The 18,563-nt window shown below is 38.8% G+C and overlaps 1 protein-coding gene across 3 annotated transcripts in view; it reads right to left on the bottom strand.

Moving 5' to 3' along the window:
• Window positions 1-18,563, bottom strand: part of Socs16D (Suppressor of Cytokine Signaling at 16D) — a 687,555-nt gene that overhangs the window by 175,177 nt on the left and 493,815 nt on the right. The window contains exon 10 of one of the 3 annotated variants that reach the window (XM_067782195.1): window positions 15,179-15,697. The exons of the other annotated variants lie outside the window; for them this stretch is intronic. Within the exon in view, the coding sequence (XP_067638296.1) occupies window positions 15,665-15,697 (33 nt within the window). The 3' untranslated portion in view covers window positions 15,179-15,664. Of the gene's footprint in view, window positions 1-15,178; window positions 15,698-18,563 lie in introns of those variants that run through there. 3 annotated transcript variants of the gene reach the window in all.

Below are 18,563 nucleotides of genomic sequence, written 5' to 3'. Positions count from 1 at the left end.
TCACAATCCACCTCAAAATTTTTTACGGAATTAACTAAACTTTTAGGTTCTCATAAAATTCATACATCTCCTTACCATCGCCAAGCAAATGGCATGATAGAGAGATTTCATCGAAATTTAAAAGCAGCAATTATAGCATCAAACGACTCGGTTCATTGGTCTGACATTTTACTATTCATTCTACTTGGTTTACGAACTTCTATTAAAGAAGATTTAAAATGTTCATCTGCTGAACTTGTTTATGGCCAAACACTTAGAATACCTGGTGAATTAATTATTTCAAATAGTAATAAAGAACATGATTTTTCTAATGACGCTCTCCATAAAATAAGAGAATATTTTTCACTTGTTCGTTCTAAAGTGTTTCATCATAATAAAGAACATTTTTTCGTTCCTAAACAATTAGAAAATTGTGAGTAGTTTTTGTTAAAGTTCTTCGTAAATCTAATTTAGAATCACCTTATGAAGGACCTTTTAAAGTTATCTCTAAGAAACATAAAACATTTACAATTCAACACAAAAATACTATTAAAAATATTTCAATTGATTTACTTAAACCAGCAAACATACTTATTAACACTAATTTAAATACAAATACATTAAACAACAAAAAACAAAAAAAGGTTACATTTAATATTAATTAATAATTTGTTTGTTTCAAATTTTCTTGGAGGGGGAGTAAATATAGTGTTAACTACTTTGTATTCTTTACTTTAATTTTTAAAAATAATTTTTATTGAGTTTTCGTGTTAACTTAAAATTTTTGAATAACTTCAAAAAAAGAAAATTCTAATTTATTGGAAAATATCTAAACTCAAAAATAAACAAAAATAAATTTTTATAATTTTTTTGTTGTTATATCGGCCTACTGATTTTAAGATCGCGGGTTCGAATCCAGCTCAAGGCCTAACAATAATTTTTTATCATTATAGCAGCGGCGCCTAAACGTTGCCGATGAAGGAATTTAGCAGTTCCCGAAATGGATCTATACAACGAGCTTTGGCAGTTGTCTAAATTTTTTCTTTCTTCTATTCTAATTTAAAAATTTTTTCAATTAAGAAAAAATTTATCATAACAATAATAATGATAAAAAATTATTGTTAGGCCTTGAGCTCGATTCGAACCCGCGATCTTAAAATCAGTAGGCCGATATAACAACAAAAATTGTTAATACATCCCAGAGCACGGGGAAAAAAAGTGTCAATAAAATATGACACTATGGTAGCATTGCCATCAAACAAGTCCAATTTTCACATCCATTCTGCAACAGATGTCGCAGTGTTGTGAATATCAATTGGCACGAACCAGAATAGAAGTAGGATTAATGAAGACAAACAAAAAACCGCTGTGTTGGCTGAATGGTTATAGCAGCGGCGCCTAAACGTTGCCGATGAAGGAATTTAGCAGTTCCCGAAATGGATCTATACAACGAGCTTTGGCAGTTGTCTAAATTTTTTCTTTCTTCTATTCTAATTTAAAAATTTTTTCAATTAAGAAAAAATTTATCATAACAATAATAATGATAAAAAATTATTGTTAGGCCTTGAGCTCGATTCGAACCCGCGATAAATTTTTATACTTAAAATCAAAATAAAAGATTTTTAAAATATCAACTTGAATGTTGATATATCGTTATCTCACAACTGCGAATGCAAATCGCAGATGGCCGAGCTATGAATAGCATAAACATCCATATCCGAACGAGGTGGTATATACGAACAGCAAACAATTACGCTATAGCTACCGAATGAAAGCCTAACTGCTATGAATTCGATATGAGAGATATTGCCCAGCGAAATCAACTCAGATGATAGGTTAGATTCAACAGCAATAAGGACACCTCCCGCTCTTGAGATGCGATCACGCCGATAAACAGCATATTTATTTGAAAAAACCTCAGAATTGTAATTATCAGGTTTTAGCCAGGTCTCCGTAAAAGCTACAACTTGTGCAGAAAATTTGAAAGAATTATGGAAGAATGGAACAAGTTTTGATCGTAAACCACGAACATTTTGGTAATTAATGAGAAGACGGGACATATCAGCAATTACCTTTGTGTTGTTATTACTATGTTCGTCATACCGTTTTTTGGCTGTAATAAAACAGGTTCGGCCCTCGCCTTTCTTGTGAACAAGTGAACCACAGTATGCTTAGGCCAAAAAGAGGAATCAAGTACCTTATCGAAATATTCATCTGAAAGGGATATTTTAAATGAGGAGATGTCTCTCTCATATTTAAAGTTAAATTTATACACATTGATGTTACTAGTGGGTGCAACACCAAGTTTAGAGCAAATGTAATGAGCAATGTCATTTTCGGTAAGCGAGGCGTGTAATCCGGACACAAATACAGCCCTACGAGGTGTCACGGCAGTCACCTGCAAAGGAGTAGCGGATAGCGCACCAGAGAGCTGGGAAGGTGCGGCCGTTATAGAACAGTTGACAGAAATGACTTCTTCAACGATCTTCGCCACAACGAATTTGTGTAGAACCATGACCTATCCAATCAAGACTTCACATATCACTTCTCCCTGAACTTGGTTATACTCACCAGTGACCGTACGCAACCTTGATCCAGGTAAAGGCTTTATTCTCCTGTTGACCAAGTCAGATCGGATCAAGGAATGAGATGCGCCCGTATCTACAGTCAGTACACGTTCTTTACCATCCACATTCCCTCTGACGGTAAGACTGCTCGATTTTCTACCAATTTGCAACACAGATATCACAGGGCAATCAATAGCTGGATCTAGCTCTCGATCTCTACATCGTACTCGCTCTTGCTCATCTCCTCCAGCTTTACGTTTACGGCCACCCACATTGTTGGAACTATTAGGGCCAAGATCGCAATGACGTGCAATGTGACCTGGGTTGTCGCACTTGAAACATTTAATAACTCCGGCATTCTTCTCTTGAGATCCCTTCAGTGCTTCCAAAATTGTGTCTACCCAATCTGGTCTTTCCACTTCCACACGATGAGCTTTGTATGCTGGTTTACTCAATAGTGAGGCCGTTTCCTGAGTCAATGCATGTGATACCGTTTCAGCAAATGTCAGCTTTGGGTTTGCGTATGTAGCTCGCTTCGTTTCCACGTCCCGTATGCCATTTATAAAACTCTGGATTTTTACCCTCTCGATGTATTCCACGGGTGCGTCCGCATTTGCAAGATGGGCCAACCTTTCAACATCCTAGGCAAACTCCTCATTCGCTCTTTGGTGACGGTTTTGCAACTCAATTTAGAATATCTGTTTCCTATGCTCGCTTCCATAACGTCTCTCGACAGTGGCCATCAATGCTTCATAGTTGTTCCGCTTTCGTTCGGGAATCGTCTGTAGGATTTCGGCTGCTGGCCCTTTCAATGCCACGAACAGAGCTGCAACTTTATCTTCAGCATTCCAGTTGTTCGCTGCCGACGTCTTCTCAAATTGGAGCTTAAATACTTGGAATGGAACAGAACCATCACACGTTGGGGATTTTGCCTTCAGAGTAGACGTTGAAGTGATTGGACCGTTCAATTGTAACTCCTGAATCCGATCTTTCAAAGCATCCATCTCGGCCTCCACTTTATCTTGTCGTTCACTAACAGCCTCCAGCTGCGATGAGAATTTCGTTTCTTGTGCCTCCAGCTTTGTCGAGATACGCTCTTCTTGTGCTTCGAGCTGTAATTTTATGCGTGCCTCTTGTTGTTTTAATTGTTCTGCAATTTGTGACGCCATGTGTGTTTTCTGTTCTTCCAATTGTGTTTCCATCTTGGATGTTATTTCTGACGATATCTCTGAGATACGTGTCTCTTGTGCCTCAATCTTCGATGTTATTCGTGTCTCTTGGGATTCCAATTGTGATGTTACTTGCGACGCCATTTCTGAAATGCGTACCTCCTGTGATTTTAGTTGGGATGATATTTGCGACGACATTGATTTTACTGTCGATGTTTGAGCAGCTATTGCAGCCAATATCATGTTCAAGTCTGTGCTCGTAACTGTCTGCGATGTTTCGTTTTTCTCTTCAATTTTTGTTGTTGTCTCGTCCCCATCAGGATAAAAGACATACTCGTCCACATCAATTCCTTCTGCTTCCATTGCCTCTCGTAGCTGTGCTTGAAGTTCGAGCTTAACGCCGCTTGTATTCAATCCACGGCTCTCCAACTCCTTCTTCAGTTGCTGGATCTTCAATTCACTGAACTTTGCCATGTCCTTGTTGTCCTCCGGAATTTATTCAACAATTCCTCTTCTGACACCAATTGTAACGAATTTACTTGCAAATCCTCTTATTTGCAACCCTCTGCTAAGTTCGAATCACTAAACTGTTGAATAAATGACTCCAATATTTAATAATGCAAAATCGCCTTTATTAAAGTACTTCACAATAACACTCAAACTGTGCAACGAATAGCTTGCTTAATAACCAAACTGATAGCTTAAATGAAACTGACTTTCAAAATAATACTGCTATTGCTCGCTAGATATCGTCTTAATCGAAACTGCTTGACAGCTCAAATCAAACTGAATTCCAGCGCCTCTACAATTGCCGCCTTTTATACTCTTTGATTTCAACCTTCGCATCTTCTAGGCGCTTCCACAATCTACTAGTCCAGCAGCTCTCAAACTTCTCAGCTCTAACTACAATTGCACAATTTTATAGTTTTTCTCATTGCATACTTATAGGAGTATCTCAGATATAAGCATGTATTTGTGCATTGACTCTCCGCTGCTCGTATACGTACATGGTACATATGTGTAGACGCAATTATTGTTTCGTTTATGTAGATACATAATGATTGATCTATGGATGTGAATTCACGTCACTGCTTAGCATCGGCTTAGAGATGGCAGCACTCTTTAGTTTTGTTAATATTCGTAACAATAATACTGTTTGACATAGACAACCTGGTGATCAGGAGAAATCCGTTATTTGCAGGTCTTGCGAAATTTTTTTGTTGAGCGATCTCTAGCAGTGGTACAATAGGCGGCTAATTCTTCCCGTATTTGTTGTTAAATCATGTTTTATTTTTTAAGTTGTGCCTAAGAGTATTCCACTTCTGAATTTAAGTTGTCAGAAAAGGATTTCAATTGATGCACGACGATATAAAAGCGTTCTAATTAAATCAAACAACAACTCATGTAAAAAGTTACGCCTACCAACTTTCTAAGGACCGCCATTAATTTTTTCGATATATATATCGCACATCTTATTGTAAACATATATAATCCAGAACTTAAAAATGCAAAAGTTTTATTTTCTCATAGAGTTCAATTTTAAAAATGAGATTCAAAGGCAGGGCTGTAAAACCCGGTAACACTGCCAGTTCTTCTTATTTACTTTCAATTAAAACATCATCGTGGCCTTCGTCATATAGTTCAATGATCCACCTCTCACCCTGTGCAGTATTCATAATGCAATGCACAAAAATCTGCAAAGCAACAAAATTAGTACACCAATACCACAGAAGCGCGTATACGTGTAGAAATTACGAGAAGTACTTACTTGACGTTATATTTAGTTCAGAAAGCTTTCCTGAAAGTAAACGCATCTAACATAAAAAGTTGTCAAGTTAAATGTTAAAGTTGCAAATTTATCTGTGGTCTACAATAATAGCCCGCGCGTGTGGCCTAGTCTTACATCAGGGGTGGAGGAGGGGCAGCAGCTTTCCGTTCCAAGATGGTGAGCGGCGGCTAACGGTCATCGTAGCAGAGTAGGGGAATCGGCAGAGCGGTCGAACGGTGGTAGGGTAACGGACGGATTGGTATGGCGGTATAGAAGCAGCGGACGGATCAGCACGGCGGCTGAACGGCGATGTAGTAGCGCACGGATTGATACGGCGGTCTGGAAGCAGCGGGGGGATCAGCACGGTGGCTGAACGGCGGTGTAGTAGCTGCGGGATGGAAGAAGCGGCGGGATCAGCACGGGGGTAGAATAGCGGACGGCCAATGGGCGTCGTAACAGCTGCCGAAACGAAGCAGCGGTGGGATCAGTACGGCGGCTGAACGGCGTTAGGATAGTGGACGGCCAACGGTCGGCATAGCAGCGGCGGGATCAGCAGTTGAACGGAGATAGGATAGCGGACGGCCAACGGTCGGCGTAGCAACGGACGGATGGAAACAGCGACGGGATCAGCACGGCGGCTGAACGGCGGTAGAATAGCGGATGGCCAATAGGCGTTGTAGCAGCTGCGGGATGGAAGTAGCGGCGGGATCAGCACGGCGGAAGAATAGCGGACGGTCAACGGGTGTCGTAGCAGCAGCGGGATGGAAGCAGCGGCGGGATCAGCAAGGCGGCTGAACGGCGGTAGGATAGCGGACGGTCACGGGCGTCGCAGCAGCGGGATGGAAGCAGCGGACGAATCAGATGGGCGACAGCAGCAGCGGTGGGCTACGAAGCGCGTATCAGGGTGAAGGCAGAAGGGGAGGTATGCTGGTAACGGGTTGTACAGCGGCGGGTTGTTCCGATAGGGGTAGTCGTCGGCGGTATCGGACCGGCGGGATACCTGCAAGAGACTACGAGGACTGGGTTAGTGCTGGCTCCACCGCTGGGCACCCCCGCCTCCTTACTTGCACGCTAGATAGAAGGTGCGCAAGGGGGCGGAACTGCACCAGCCGATACACCGTGGATCGATCCGTGGGCGGAGGGAAAGTTCACGTTAACGGCACAGTGGTAGCCCCTTGTGCGCACGCATCGGTTCACGGCCGAAACTAGAGCTGCGAAGAGGGGGTCGTGCGGTCGTTCGGGCGGCGAGCCATTCCTTACCAGACCAGGGCCATGATGGGATCCCGAAAGCCATCCAGAAATGACAAAGGAAGCATCCCCAAATGATGCCGGAACAGTGGCAAAAATGTTCCGAAATGACCCTGACGGGATCCCGGACAGATCTCAGAAGGGTTCACAAATGATCTTGAAATAGTCCAGAAAAAGTCACGAAATGATCCCGAAAGGATCCCCGAAATTATCCAGATATGATCCTTAAAGAGTCCACAAATGATCTCGAAATGACCCTGACGGGATCCCAAATTGATCGCGAAACCCATGCAGAACTGATGCCGGCAAACTATCCAAATGATGTCGAAATAATCCAGAAAGTCACGAAATAACCCGGACGGGTCCCGAAAACTATCCAGAAATGATTCCGTAAGGGTCCGAAAATGGTGCCGAGATAACCCCGACGGGTACCTGGACGGATCCCAAAATCATTAAGAAATTATACCGGAAGAGCCCACAAATGATCCCGAAATAACCCCGACGGGATCCCGAAAAGCATCCAGAAATTATAACAAATAAGGTGAAGCTAATCTTTATATATAAAAATCACGTGTCACATTGTTTGTCCGTGATGGACTCCTAAACTACTGAACCGATTTTGAATTTGTTTTGCACCCCGTGTCTAGTTTGATCTATCTTGAAATATAGGAGAGGTAATATCTCAGTTTATGGTCCCAATATTATTTTATTGCAATTTTTTTTTTAATTTTTAAATGTATTAATAAAATGTTACGTGTACGCACCGGCACTCATATTTTCAGGTACTTCCGTGTAATTGGTTGGTGTTTAATTAAACAACGTGCTTATCATTAAAAAATATTATAGATTATGATATCAAGTATAGCACAACGCCAGGCCCGTCGAAAAGGTGGGGGGGGGGGGGGGGGAGTTGATGGGGGATAACGCCGGCCCCGGGGTTCCTGAGGAGCCCGCAGTTGTGCAGATATCTGCGATGATATCTGTGCTGAAATTTGTCCCGACATTTCGGATATACGTGCCTCTTGTGCTACAATTTTAGATTTTATATCTCACGACACCTCTGAGATACGTGTTTCCTGTGATTCCAGTTGGGATGCCATATATGTATGTCTTCTGTTCTTCCAGTTGTGTTTCCATCTGGGTTGTTATACGGTTCTCCTTGGATTCTAGTTGTGTTTCCATCTTGAATGTTATGCGTGTCTCATGGGATTCCAGTTGAGATGCCGTATATGTCTTCTGTTCTTCCAACTGCAAAGACACTGTGGACCTTTGTGCAGATATTGCAGCTAATATCATACTCAAGTCTGTGTTCGCCTTTGTCTGCGGTGTTTCCTTTTTCTCCTCCATTTTTGTTGTTGTTTCGTCGCTATCAAGATGAAAGACATACTCTTCAAAATTAATTCCTTCCGACTCCGCCATTAACTTGGCTATGCGGTTGTTGTCCTCTGGAATTTATTCAACAACTCCTCTTATGACAATGATTGCAACGAAATTTGCGAAATTCAGCTTATTTGAACCCTTCTGCTAATGCTGGAATCGCTGAACTGTCGAATAAATAACTTCAATATCCAGTATTTCAAACTGATCTTTATTTAGATTACTTTGGGAGTATTTCACAATTATAATTCACTTCACAACTAAAAGCGTATTTAAATCAAACTGATTACTGATTCTTCAGGTTTTCTCTTTCGCCCATTTCTCCTAAGGTCTAGTCATATCACGAAAATGTGTTCGAGAACATTTGCATCTCATGCTTGGTTACCAGCTATATACATGTATATTTGTAGTTTGTGCCTTTCTTCTAGCCATATGCGTGTATATGTGTGAGTGTAACTTCTTCTCTTAACTTTTTTCTACATATGTGTATTTGAGATATTCTTCGTCGCCTTCCATGTATGTATGTGTGTAAATGATGATTGATGTGTTCATGTACACAAGTGTGGCTTGCTTTAACGTTTTTGTTGTTGTGATTATTTATAACATAGTGATGTTAATATTCGCTACAGTATGCATTTGTTTTTTAATTTTCAGAAACAGGCAAAAATATAAAAAGTAAAAGTATTAAAAACACGGAGCGAGCAAAACACGTCTTTACACGTCAACAGTACTGCTTCTTTATTTTGGTTTTATTGGGAAAGACTGAAAAGAAGGAAGGCAATTTCGTAATGTTTTTATTTATTTCAACAGGTTTCACCGTGGATCGAACCGCGGACAAACTGCTGAAATCATAATCGCCTAACCTTTATTGTGTTGTATTTGTTTTCTTTCACATTCATTTCTCCCTTAACCGGTTTCCCTTTTTCGAACATTTTTTAGTATAAGAGGAAAGGGAGAAGTGAAAAAACTCACAAGGATTTTTTATTTAGAATACGAGGAATGGGAGAAGGGAAAAACTCGCAAGGAATTTTTGTTTAGAATTGGGCTGGTAATCAACAGTAATATACATATGTAAAAAACAGAAAGGACTGTATCGAAAACAATAATTATATGTAAAACCAGTTTTACATTGTTCAAGTTATTACATTTTTAAAACTTTCGTCGATTAAAAGGTTGAGGACCTTTGTTGCTTTGTTGATTGAAATAAACTCCAATTTATATCGGAGAATCGTTTTAACAAGACGCGGTTGAAACCATTTGTGCTATGCTAACGTCGGACTATGTAGCGGACTTTTAATTATAAGTGAAATAAAGCGATTATTTCTTTTCTTTCTTTCTCTAGCAGCTTACTATTTCTAAATGTTAGTAGTATGATACTTCCTATCAGGCTTGAACAAGTTCAATGGTCCTAAAATATTGATTCAACATTTTAAATATAGTTATAGTCAAAATAAAATAGGTTTTGATATTTAGTTTCAGCTATTTGACAGGTAGTTTATAGAAAATTATGTCAAAAACTGCAACTAAATTTAAAACCTATTTTATTTTGACTATTCTGGCACATACTTTGCATGTATTATTTAAAATGGGCTTGAAATGTTCCTTAATTGGTATGAAAAAGGCAGACGAACTTTTTCTGATTGGAACTATGGTATGAATATTGCCACTAACTACAGGCATGAGCACAGAAAATATAGCTGAATCTCCCCAAATCGTATTGGCGAGCCCTATAAAATTACTGAGAGGCACACGTACTTTTGAAAAAAAATTTTAATTCAGTATTTTCTTGAACCGGCAGCACTTTTATTTAGCACCAGTGGGTGCAACACCAAGTTTAGAGCAAACGTAATGAGCAATGTCATTTTCGGTAAGCGAGGCGTGTAATCGGGACACAAATACAGCCCTATATTTTAATTGTAAATGTTTAGTTGATTGCTACTATAAACTTTAAATAACTTTGTATGAGAAATGTTTTTTTATATTCATAGAAAAAATTATTTTAGATTGTCATCACTAGTTTATTATTCATTTCATTCCACTTATACATATATATATTGTTCTCATTATTACTGTTCCATATACACATTCATATTACTCTGTACAACTCAAGTCAGTTGCATTTGAACTACCAATAAACAAACACGTATAAATCCAATCGGTTGTCTGACAGAATTCAGAAGTGAGGTGAACTACTGTATTGTACATACATACAGAATTAAATATTTAAATATATTGAAAATCGCGTTTTAAAATCGAAAATGGATTTAACAAAATTGAGTGTAGTGCAACTCAAGGCAGCTCTGGTTGAGATGGAGTTGAAGGTATCCGGTAACAAGGTGGAGCTAATACGACGCTTGCAGGAAGCCGACGCAGAAAAGGTGGCAGAGGTGGTTGGAGCAATCTTAGCGGTTAATGGTACGGAGGAGGCAGCAGGAATGGTGGACGGTGAGGAGAGTGGACTCGGGGCACAGGTAAGGGAGCTACAAAACGTAGTGGAAGCCCTTAGTGCGGAGTTGAAAGCTCTTTATACACGCACGTCGCCAAGCATGCCTGTACTTGCACAAGTCGCAAACAACGCACGGTTACCTACGTCGCAGTCAACGCACATAGCAACGCAAAACGGAGGCATAGCTTCATGTTTGGATAATTCGCCATACAGCACAGCAGCACAAATACATACGTCAATAGCATGGCAGCCAACGCCAGCGCAGAGTAACAGACAAGGTATTTCATCACAATATACATATTCACCAGCACAAGTAATGGCACCAGCATCGTTTTACACAAATCGTGAGTATATAAATATATTGCCACAAACACATGCATGTACAGAATAGCCAACTGTAGCAGTAAGAGACCGACACACGCTACATGAGATAGCTTCGATTTTACCATCGTTTGATCCGTGTGACAATGAGTACTCATCGATTCAGTTTGTGCAACGAATGGAGCAGCTAAGAGAAGTTTACAAATGGGAAGACTCTTTGCTTATTTTTGCCGTATTGAGCAAGCTCAAAGGTGTTGCCAAGCGTTGGGCAGATGCGCAGCCAGTATTTAGACAATGGGGTGAGTTTGTTCGTGTATTCTTATTAGATTTTCCATATGTGCATAATGTTGCTGACGCACACATACGTTTAATGAATTCAAAGATAGGGAAAGATGGAAAAGTCATAGAGTTTTATTATAAAATGGTTGCAATAGGTCGCCGTGAAGGAATTGACGACGCGTCAATTAACCGGTATATAATAAATGGTCTTTGGGACGAAAACATCAAACGTACGTTGAACGCAATGAATTTTAAAATGTGTTCAGATTTATTGCAATCATTACATAGTTTAACAGCAGGGGACATGAATAGAAAGAGAGTGAGTGGTGTAGAGCAGAAAAGCATGCCACAACGTTCCATTCGTATGAGTGAGCTAAAAGCAACAAATAAAAGCGAAGTGAGTGTGACATGTTTCAAATGTAAAGAGAAGGGTCACATAGCAAAGAATTGCACAAAAAAAAACAAAAGAGTGACACGAAAAGTTAAAGCATGTCAGTAAATAGTGTAGAAGCAAGTGTTGACACGAATGTAGAAGCAAGTGTAGATACGAGGGCAGAAGAAGGTGAAGAAGAGGAAGAAGTGACAGTTAACAAAATTCAAATTAAAGAAAAACAAAGAGAGTTACTCAAGAGTGTTACCATTTTGGGTACGCAAGAAGTTAAATGCAATGTTTTGATTGATTCGGAAAGTGCAAAATCGTTGATTAAGGGATCGATTGCTAATAGGTGCTGCGAATGTTTCACACCATGCGAAGATAAGTTAATTGGCTTTGCCGGCGGTGAGTTGGTCTGCAAAGATAAAATGGTTATACGAATTAAGTTCAGCAGTATGCAGCTGAGTTATTAGTAATCGATGACTCGATAATGAAGTACGAAGCATTAATAGGAATCGATATATTATCAAAAGGAAAGGTAGTTATAGAGGGTGGTACGTGTAGCATAATGGCTATCGATAGAAACACAGTTGATGTAGGAAATAATTTACAGCCAGGTGCTGATGATAAATTAATTGAGCTATTAAACACGTATAATCACTGTTTTGGGGAAAAATTGTATGAGTTAGGGAAATCAAAACGTTTTAAAATGGACATCAGGTTAACAACGTCCACGCCAATTTCCAAGAAACCTTATAGCATTCCGATACCTAAACAGCAGGTTGTAGAGAAAATGATAGAAGAATTGTTGGGATTAGGCATTATTCGTGAATCTAAATCGCTGTATGCATCTTCCATCGTCTTGGTGCGGAAGTCAAACGGCGAGGATAGGCTTTGCGTCGATTTCCGTGAAATTAATGCTATTACTGAAAAGCAACCATGGCTGATGCCAACTGTCGATGGGGTGCTAGCCACGTTAGCTGAGAAAAAGTTTTTCACTACTCCTGATATGATGTCGGGATACTACCAGATAGAATTGGTAGAGACATCGAAACCTTTTACCGCATTTGTAACGCACAATGGTCACTACGAGTGTACTAGAATGCCATTCGGGTTGCGGAACGCTCCGTGTGTCTTTCAACGCATGATGGCTAATTTAGTGGCGCCTTTGGGAAAAAAGGTGATTAGTTATGTCGATGAACTGATCATCGCTAGTCGCACTGAAGACGAAAACTTAGAATATTTGGAGGAATATCTAAAATTATTGAACAAGAAGGGTTGACTCTTAGACTGTCGAAATGTGCATTTATGAAGCGCACTGTATCATTCCTTGGGCATGAAGTAGACGCAAATGGTGTTAGGCCAGGTGCGACAAAGACGCTAGCAATAAGAGAATTTCCTGTACCTCGTAACCCATTAGAAGTTCGCCGTTTTCTTGGGCTGACGGGATTCTTTCGTAAGTTTGTACATGGTTATGCACTGATAGCCAAGCCGTTAACAGAGTTGATAAGAAAGAACATAGAATTTGAGTGGAGCTCAACATGCGAGGATGCGTTTAGAAAATTAATTGACGCAATAGCGAGCGCACCAGTTCTCACTATCTATGATGTTACAAAAGAGCATGAATTGCATACAGATGCTTCAAGTAAGGGTATCGCTGGTATTTTGTTGCAACGCGATAAAGATGGTAATCTCAAACCAGTAGCGCATTTTAGTAAAGCGTGGGTAGGGCCGGAGAAAAAGTATCATACCAATGAGCTAGAGGTGCTAGCTGTTGTGGAGGCGTGCCAACGTTTTCGAACGTTCCTGCTGGGTAAGCACTTTACTATAGTGACTGATTGCCAAGCCATATCAAGTGCAAGGGTAACCAAACCAATGATTCCGCGAGTAGCACGTTGGCTACTCAAACTTCTTGAACATGATTACGATATTGTGCACCGGGCTGGAACATCAATGTGTCACGTTGATGCAATGAGTCGTGCACCAATCGAACCAGCTGAATCGACACATGCGACTACGAGTAATGTACAAGCGCTGACTATTGATGACTGGGTATCAGTTATGCAACAACAAGATGCGAAATTAAAATCAATAATCTATGTTCTACGAGGGGCGATAGCGTCTCCGCAAAAATCTAAGTTTAATTCAGAATACATCTTTAAAAATCATAGACTTTTAAAATTAAACGGCAATGAACAACCACAGCTAGTAGTACCAAAGGGTATGAGGTGGCGAATAATAAAATTAACCACGATGACTGTGGTAACCCAGGTGTCGACGGGACCATCAATAGAGTGTTAAAATATTTTTGGTTTCCTCGAATGCGAAACTTCGTAAAAGCATACATAAAGTCATGCATCGACTGTAGTTACCATCGCCTTTCACATCGTAAAGAGGGTGAATTGTATGGAATGGATATTCCTAAACTCCCGTTCCAAGTTCTACACTTAGACCATTTGGGTCCATTCATCAAAAGCAAACGTGGATACGAACATGTTTTGGTAATCGTCGACGCACTCACCAGATATGTAGTTATAGTTCCTACCAGGTCAACGAAAACAAAGCCAGTTACCGACGCATTGAACCAACTTACCTTATACTTCGGTTTGCCACAGAAAATGGTCACAGACCGCGGCACCGCATTTACGTCTTCAGCTTTTACATCATTCTGCAGGGCAAATGACATTCAACATATTAAAGTCGCCGTACGCACACCACGGTCAAATGGGTTGGCCGAGCGGGTAAACCAAGCAGTATTAAACTATTTGAAGCCATCGATCAACGAGCCAAGAGACTGGGACATCCATCTGCGATCATTCCAATGGTCTCTCAATACAAAAGTTAACGCAACAACAAAGTATGCAGCAATAGATTTAATATACGACTTCCCACTTCGGGATATCAGCGGAAATAAAGTTTTGGCAGCAGTAGAAGACGACAGTACACAACTCTTCATGTATGGTCGTCGCAGCGAAGCAATCAGCAATATCGAAGAAGCCCGAGCAAAGTGGAAAAAGCGGTTTGACGCTAAATACTCGAAAGTAACCACCTACACCGAAAATGATCTAGTTCTACCCGCAGCTCCTCCTCCTAGATCTGGCGAATCACGTAAACTCCAATCACCTTACAAGGGACCGCATATCGTCGAAAAGGTCCTCCGCTACAATCGATACGTCGTCGAAGACATAGATGGGCACCAGTGCTCACAACGCAAGTATTCAACAATTTCCACACCTGAGTATGAAACCATGGTGCAACCTATTCCCAGAGATTGATGACGAAGAGCAGCCAAATCGGGACGATTTTGGATGTCAGGAGAGGCCGAGCTGTTATCACTAGTTTATTGTTCATTTCATTCCACTTATACATATATATATTGTTCACATTATTACTGTTCCATATACGCATTCATATTACTCTGTACAACTCAAGTCAGTTGCATTTGAACTACCAATAAACAAACACGCATAAATCCAATCGGTTGTCTGACAAGATTTTAATTTTATGTATCAAAAATTTTCATTCAAAGAAATATTCTTGAAAAGAATAGTTTTAATAAATAAATATATAAAAAAATATATATATATAAATTTATTTCGCGTGCTCTCCCATGCAGTACTTTTTTTAAATTTTCTAGAAGAGTTTTTTGTATTTTTTACGAGTTCAACGATGAGATATGAGATATTAATGAGCAACTTATCATCACTCAAAGTATCTTACATTGTGATACTCGCTGGTGCAGTGGATTTAAAAATATAACAAGAAAAATCTTTATTGTACGAGATTTAATAACAGACAGACAAAAGAATTTTTCTCTATTTGAAAGGTATTGAATCAAATGTATCAATAAAATACAAAGTATAAACTCAAACAAGTACATTGAAATTGATATTTCTAACACCCTTCCTCAATTGAGAAGTAATTTAGCAACTGTTCGCTGATAGTTTAACTTTACGGGAGGTAAAGGCTTCGTCAACATATCTGCTACCATTTTCTCGCTGGGACAAAATAAGTATTTGATATTGCTCTTCTGAATATGATCCTTGACAAAATAAATTTTCGTATCAATGTGTTTTGTTCGGCAGCTGAGTTTCTCCTCCTTAATTAAATTTAAACAGCTTAGGTTATCTTCATATATCACAGTAGGTGATGCTTGTTCCACATAAAAATCTGCAAGTGAAACACACGTTTTACTGAAAAATATAACCAGAATTAGATTTGCGATCACATCTATCTTCAGCCCAGTTTGCATCAGCATAGCCAATTAAAATGTTATTATTTTGCAAGTTACTTAATTTCAATGAAAAATCAATAGTGTCCTATAAATATTTCAGTACTCGTTTAGCCTAATTCCAGTCCTCCTGAGTTGGAGTACTAACTTTTCTTGCCAAAATTGAAACTCTAGCTGCAACATCAGGATTTGTATTAACACTTATATACAGCAATGATCCAGTGAGTTGTTGATATTTTGTGTTGGATAGCAAAAGTTCTGATGTTGATTTTCCATACTCTGGATTCAAGGGATAACTTGAAACTTTAACATCCTCCAATCCAAATTTATTTATTAATTCTTCAATATACTTTCTCTGTCGAATACAGAAATTATTTTTTTTATCAGTAAAAACTTCCATGCCGAGATAATGTTTAATATTTCCTAAATTATTAATTTCAAAGTTTCCGTTGAGTAGCTTTTCTACTTCTAAAATATTATTCCTTTTGCAACTTGCACTTAAAATATCATCGACATATACCAACACATATGTAATCCCTTCCTTGTTGGTATATTTGGTTTAAGGCCGTACAGGCTTTTGTTAAGTTTGCAAACAAGTGTATTACTCCCATCCTCGAACCCTGTAATGTAATTAATTTCGTTGAAATTACTATTTAAAAATGCATATTTTACATCAATATGCACTACCGTCATTTTCTTAGATCCAGCAATGCTTAGTAAAATTCTAAAAGTTGTCTGTCGCACAACTGGTGCAAAATCTTCGTCGTAATCATCACCATATTTTTGGCTAAAACCTCTTGCTACAATACGGGCTTTATAACGGCTTATTTTTCCTTTTTCATCACGCTTAATTTTATATGTCCATTTACAACTAACTATATTTGAATCTTTAGGTGGTACTACCAAATCCCAAGTTTTTGACGATACAAGTGATGAATATTCTTCCTTCATTGCAGCAATCCATCCATCACGTTGGTCGGATTTAATCGCTTCGTTATAGGTATTTGGTTCTATAATTTCATTACTAACATTGTAATTTAAACGTAGAGGAGGTCTACCTTTATTTACTCTTGAAGACCGTCGTGGTAAGGGTTCTGATTCTTGAACATCAGGTAATTGCTCAATAAAATTTCGTGCTTCTGATTCTTCGTCACTATCATTTCAACAAACGTGTTCAATATTAATCCCCCTTTCATCGTCTTCATGACTATTTACAGAATCAATTTCATCATCTAAGCTTTTAAATTAATTATTATCTTCACACTGAATACTTGTTGTTACTTCTTTCCTACCTTCTTCAATTGCACGATTCTGAAAACTACGTACGGATATTTCTGAAAATTCCCTGGTATCAGTCAATTTATCTTCTGATTCTTGAGTATCCACGAAGATAACATCTCTGCTGATAATAATTTTCTTTGTCTTTACATCTAACAATCAGGGCCGGCTCACGAGAATTTGGGGCCCTAGGCGAGTTATAATTTGCGGCCCATTCCTCCCGTATTTATAGAAAGAAATTGGAGATCAGAAAATTAGAGGTCAGAAATATTAAATTCAAACTTAGTGTCAATAAAACAAAAAAATATTTATTTGCATATTAAATATATATTTTTTTTCAACAAAAGAACGAAAATATAACACACAAAAGTATTTTTAATTATCTTAAAGTTTACTAAAACTTCTTTTTCCCTTCAACTCAGAGAAAGTTGATATAATTTTACTTAAATCTAATTTTTGCGCAATTTCCTTCTTTATTGATAGCAATGCTAAACCTACAAGCCTTTCTTGAGTCATGGTCGAACGCAAGTACCTTTTGATTAATTTCAGTTTCGCAAAGCTACGCTCGCCACTCGCAACCGACATTGATATCGTCAACCAAATACGTATATCTACAACTAATTTGGGCATGAGACCAGACAAGTTGCGCTGTAAAATATAATTAAGAACCTCAAGAGGGTTGAATGACTGTGGGACTCTTCGTGCGATAGCTTGTAATTCATCACATAAATCTGCAGCATCTATATCTTTCAATTAATGTTAAAGTTTTTTCTAGATACTGGCAACTTTTCAAAATTGTTTCTGTACTCTCATTCAACAAGCTGTGGACATCGTTCAAAAATCCAGAAACAGAGTTCATATTTTTCTCTTGCAGAAATCGTTCATCGATGGAATTGATATGGTCGTTATGGTGAAAATTTAATTTTTTTATTAAACTAAATATAGGGCCCCTACAAAATGTCTTTTTGTTTGCAAAAAGGATTTTTAGTGCAAAAGTGTTTATCGAATTTGGTGTCCCCTAGAACTTGGTGCCGTAGGCGGGTCGCGTAGTTCGCGTTAAGGTAGAGCCCGCACTGCTGCTAACAATCTATGTCCTTTTGCATGTTCATCGTATCCTACAAATGTACGTAATTCAGACTTTCTATCCCATTTCTTCCTTTTTTCTTTAGGAATCATAACATAAGAACCAAATATTCTTAAATATTTCACATCAGGGATTTTACCTTCCCATCTCTCATAAGCCGTACAATTAATTGAGCCCGTTACTATACAATTTTGCAAGTAGTTTGCCGTTGAAACTGCCTCACGCCAAAATAAATTTGATACATTGCTTCTGCCAATAAACATTTCGACATTTCAACTAAAATTGTTTCTCTCAGCAACACCATTTTGCTATGGAGTATAAGGTACAGTATATTGTCACTGCACCCCCTTGGAATCGAGAAAACTTACCAAGGCTTTCGAACAAAATTCACTACCGTTATCAGATCTTATTACTTTGGGATAAGTGGAAAACTTGTGCCTAAC

Source organism: Eurosta solidaginis, chromosome 4, assembly GCF_040869045.1.
Source record: "Eurosta solidaginis isolate ZX-2024a chromosome 4, ASM4086904v1, whole genome shotgun sequence".
NCBI classification, from domain to species: domain Eukaryota; kingdom Metazoa; phylum Arthropoda; class Insecta; order Diptera; family Tephritidae; genus Eurosta; species Eurosta solidaginis.
Note: the sequence above shows the minus strand (reverse complement) of the source record. Positions and strands in the feature narration are given on the sequence as shown.